Genomic DNA, 5217 nt, shown 5'->3' with positions numbered 1-5217 from the left:
CTATGCTGCCCCTGAACGCCTCGTTGGAGATTTCTCTTTTTCTTCCTGGGTACAGTGACGTATTTGGGTATAGTGACGTAACGTCCAAATGGACCAATCCGCGGAGCCGTTACGTTACGTCCGTGGAGCCGTTACGTCCGTGGAGCCGTTACGTCCGTGGAGCCGTTACGTTTGGACCAATCCGCGGACTTCCTCACACACACATCCTCGGCAGGACGTTGCGAGGCTCGCTGCTGCAAGGAGCGGGGCACTGTGAGCTGGCTCACTGGTGTGGGGTTGGCGAGACAGCGAGACACCGCGGAACTCAGCCTGGGCACACACACAAACTCCCAGCCAGGCTGCGGGTGTGTGTGTGTTTCGGGCTGGGTTTCGCTGTGTCTCGCTGTCTCGCAGGCGGCCACTGGGCTCACAGGGAGGGGGGGCAGGAGCTCCAACAAGCCGTTTAGGACAGAGAGTGAATACACATACTATACAGAGATGCTGTATGAGAAACCAATGTGAGTTTGGAAGATTGCACAATATAAATCTATTCTAGTCTACCTCAACAATGGAATTATGATCAGTAGAAATGGCCATGATGGGACCTTTAATATTTGCTATAATAACTTTTTTTTACGTTTTTCTTCGCAAACTATATATAAATGTATATATATATATATATTCTTTAAATAAAAATGTCATAACACTTAGGAAACTGAGTATTTGTATCAAAGTTATTCACAAATATGCAGTGTAAAAAATGTCATATGGAAAACGTTTAATAAGCATTTTGTTAGAAATGGTACTAATCTTTTGATAAGCGTTAAAAAAAAAAGGTGTATGTCATCTAAAACAGCTCGAGTTAGATTAATACATTTGAAAGATTTTTCACCAATTTAATACAAATCCACATTTATGGTCTTTCCGGAATGAATTTATATCGGTGCCTTTTCCTGTAACTCATGGAAGCTATTTCTATGTTAGAATAATCTTATGAATGACCTTGCTGAAGGCATTTAAAGGGTTTTGTGCCGTTGATGGCACATCCCTCCTGGTGTTATCCAGGGAGAAAGGCATGATGGGTAAGGGAAACGGTGGTGGTAATCCAGGTGGGGCTGAGGAAATTCAATAAGAGCCATTAGAGAGGTCTGGCTCATTTGAGTGTCTCATTTAACAACCTTACACAGGGTGGGGACAATAATGAAGACGCAGCAACAGGCTTATTGATACTCTACACAGAGATGCAACTTCCATTAGATTTCTATGTCCCCTGGCACAGAGAATAATTACCAAAATGAAAGACGTGTATCACAAATTTTGAAGTGTATTTAGCATTCTTTAGTTTTACCCTAAACAGCACATTTAGCTGCAGAAACTCAGAGCGTATTTCAGACGTTATGTCGCACACGGAACCTGCTGAAAGGCTGGAGGAAAAACAGAGGCTGGGTAAATGAAATCTCATCCGTCTATCTACGTTCCTGGTTTCCTCTTTATCTCATCCTGCAAAGGAGGGAGGAGAGGGCGGATTTTTTATTTTTTATAGGGTTTACAGTAATGCTCAGAGGGTGAAATTATTCCTGGAGCTCCGAGTTTAATTATTTCCTCTCGTATCAATACAGTCCACCAACGTAATTTCCGTGTTGATCTGATTAAAGAAATATTACATTCTGCCAGGGCACGAGCAAATTGACTTTGGTGGCAAGGTCTTGACAAGAACCAGACACGCAGCTTTATGCATCAGTAACGGCGTAACCATATTATCCATGCACTGCTTCCTTCAGTGAAAAGCAAGATGCAGGCTGTTTCCAATGAAGACAAAAGAGGAGAGGAAGGAAATTCAGGAAGGAAGGGAGAGACTGTGCAGACGTGCAGAAATACACCTTCTCTGAGAATACTAATGCCATGTCATCGGGACCCCAAATACATCAGGAGCATCACAACTTACATTACTCGCTTATATTCTTCAGACTTATTCAAGAAAAGCTGTATTGTACAAGTAATAAACAGAACATTACCAAAGCCCTACAAGCAGGAGACCTTGTTGCTGATTGGATGTCATTACAGCTTGACCATCACTGCTGAAACAATGGATCAATATTGGCCATACTTTTCAGCAAGCATTATTGACCCTGATAATTGCAACAGGTCTGATTCTGTGGTCCTTAATGTTATGTTTATATTCTTCATATGTTGTTTTTATTTATTTCATAACTTGCGATTGCTTTATGCAGTGGCTCTTAACCTGAGAAGACGCCTCCAAGAAGATACAAATAAGGGGTCACTAGATGATTAAGAGATACAAAATAAAGCCAGGACAACCAAGTGGGTTTTGACTACATTTCCCAGAGGACCTTTCAACAATCCTATGTAAAGAGGAATGAACTTATGTCTTGATCCTTTTGACTACGTGCAGAAACAGTTTCTCTCTTATTTTAGGACCGATATACATAACCTATTAACTGTGATTGTCGACAATGCTTATGATTCTTCTATTAAGAAAACTACTGCAATATCCCAACATGAAGTTGTGTAAAGTAAGCTTCAACGAGGTTAAGAAATATGCCACAAAATAGGTTCAAAGATCCAGACACTTATCACCAAGAGCTGTTTTAGAACCCTGTTTTCGGGAAGGTTTATTTACTTGACCAAAAACCAGGCTACTGCGTACATGTAAGCAGCTGAAACAAATACAAAAGAGTCCTACAGTGCAGGAATGTGAGACAGAAATCATGTAAAGAGAGAAGATGAGAAAGAAGCAGGGGGGAGGAAGTGGGAAACGGAGCAAAAGAGTGCAGCCATGTGCCGGGGTGTACACCTGTACCCAGAACAGGTGTTTTCCGCCCCACTTGCAGGCCCCCTGATTAGGAACCGCCACGCTTGCCTTCCCCCGTCAAAGGCTAGCTTATCCCCCATCAGAGCAGCTCAGGCTCTGGGTAAAATGATGGTTAATTAGGCAGCAAGAAAGCCACAGGCTGGAGGTTGATGGAAGCACCCCCTTCCTGACCCTCCACCCTCTGGTATACACAAGGATCTGTGTATACTGTACACACACCGTCAGGAAGCAGAACTGAATCAAACACTGAAGAATTAAAAGGCGTAGTTTGGAAATATATCTTTTAAATACTTATTTTCTAAGCTTTGACAGAATGTTTCGGATTAATTCAATCAATTTTAAGCTTTATTTTAGGTACGATTGTCAGAGTTTTACAAATCAGCTCCAGCACTCTTGATTACACACTGTTGTATATTATTGGAAATATGTTTTTGATTAGCTATTTCAAAAGAACAGCCATGGCTGCAGTGAGGTTATTAAAGAGGAAGGGATTAACAGAGCACACTGTACTTCATACTTTATAATATGTCTTTTCCTGGCTAACATGCGCATACAGTACATAGGGAAACAATCAAAAGAGAAAGAAAGAGACTATAATTATGTGCAGCTGCAAAAGCGGGGGGCCAAGATAGGGTTGCATTACCCAGCACTAAACACTTTCACCTGCGCAGCTATGCTCCCCGGCCGTAAACACTTTCACCTGGACGGAGCCTCGTTTTCACGTTTTAATCATAAGTCCACCAGGGAGAAGAATTACTGAGTAGAAGTGACTTTGCACCGGACCAGTATGAAGAGGCAATTCTCAGAAAGCAACAGCTATTGGTTCAATAATCTGTTTTAACTGTTCTCAGGTTACAGTTGTGTCCTGAATAGCAAAAGCCAATCGTGGCGCAGTTTGAATACTTTTGAATTCTGCTCAAAGTAGCCTGTTTATTTTTAAAATAGGGTAAGTACATTTAAGTGCATTATTTTGTCCTATTTTCGGAATCTACCTTGCCCACAGTCGTTCCGAATGTTAAGTACAGTACTGGTCTTTGCCAGAGCAACAAACATGGCGGCTGATTAATAAACCTTTTCATTTGATTGCTTTATTAAAATGCTGATAATTCTGGGGCTAATAATGTACAGTTTGTTTGGATGGGGGCAGTAGAGAAATGATTATTAGAAATAAGAGCTTCAGGGGAGTCTGAATGTTCTCAATACATTTATTGAAACACAAAAGCTGTGGCCTACAGTATCATATCAGGATTAATCTTGTGGGAACGACTAAAATCCATACGAGATTCATGATATCTCTAAACTCATGGAGGAAGTGTTGGTTAAAGGGAAGCACTCACCTGATATTAGTCTTCATAGTCAAGGCGATCTGCTGTGGATATCGTCTCCAAGGAGTTTCTTGATAGGCCTTGTGCTGAGGGAAGAACACTTGACTTGAGTATGGATTTGAATGCAGCTGTGTGACACATGTATAGAAGACGACAAACTTCTCACCTTGAGGAAAGTGGTGAGTTGTTTTCATCTCTTCAGTTGTCACTAATCCTCATGAAGTCCAACCATCTATTCATTCATTTTCTTCTGCCTTTTTCAAATCAGAGTCAAGGTTTAACTTAGCGACATCATCCTCCTCTCCGGGATCCAACAGGGTCAAGTTTCTGGATTTTTGATTTCAGCTTAAGGTTGACGTAGAACCAACTAAATTCTTCTGCCTCAAGTTCTGGCTCCTTTATTACCTAAAAGTTGTCAATCCACATCCCAAGACCCACGATGCACGAACCCTGGCTTTGCGTACTACCCAACTCACAAGGCACCAGGTTGCTACACCTATCCTTACTGGAGGTGGTGTATATTATACAGCTGTGAGTAAGACCAGATCTCATGTGTACGAGCCCAGACACTAGAAGGCACTGTCACAGTCAGCTCTGCTCCGGCCTGGTTGCACAGGGCTCCGGTGTCCCTTGGAGTCCAGGTGAGGTTCCTCTTTCCCTCATGCATTGTTCCATTGATGTCTTTGAAGGGCTCTCAGTCCGGCCCCCTCACCTGAGACCAACCGGAGGGGCACGCGAACCTATCCAACCAGGTAACGTTGGCATTCTTAAATGGGTAAGGTGGCTTTTCTCAAATAGCTCTGAGGATGAATCTCAGAAGGAGATGGTGTTCGTCAAAGTGGGGATCAAACATGCCATGTGGACATTTCCTGGAATGAAAACAAAAAGATTTTCACAATTTTCTTCCACATATGCTTTGATGTTATTCTGTCCTTCATTGATGTTACTGAGTTTCCGTTACTGTTGCCAACCCCAAATATCTTACAGAAAAACCTGTGTCTGGCAAATAGGGGGCTTTAGGGTTGTTAAAATAAAGGCACAGAAGAAGAAAAAATAATGTGCTGCTTTAAATGGAGACAC

General features: G+C 42.2%; 1 protein-coding gene across 1 annotated transcript in view; it reads right to left on the bottom strand.

Annotated features, from left to right (window-relative positions):
- Positions 1–4804, bottom strand: part of LOC104967153 (radixin-like) — a 48026-nt gene extending 43222 nt beyond the window's left edge. The window contains exon 1 of the mRNA XM_010796569.1: positions 4724–4804. Within this exon, the coding sequence (XP_010794871.1) occupies positions 4724–4804 (81 nt within the window). The remainder of the gene's footprint in view (positions 1–4723) is intronic.
- Positions 4805–5217: the final 413 nt, after the last annotated feature.

This window comes from Notothenia coriiceps, unplaced genomic scaffold (genome assembly GCF_000735185.1).
Source record: "Notothenia coriiceps isolate Sejong01 unplaced genomic scaffold, NC01 NC01_scaffold00037250, whole genome shotgun sequence".
NCBI classification, from domain to species: Eukaryota; Metazoa; Chordata; class Actinopteri; order Perciformes; family Nototheniidae; genus Notothenia; species Notothenia coriiceps.
Note: the sequence above shows the minus strand (reverse complement) of the source record. Positions and strands in the feature narration are given on the sequence as shown.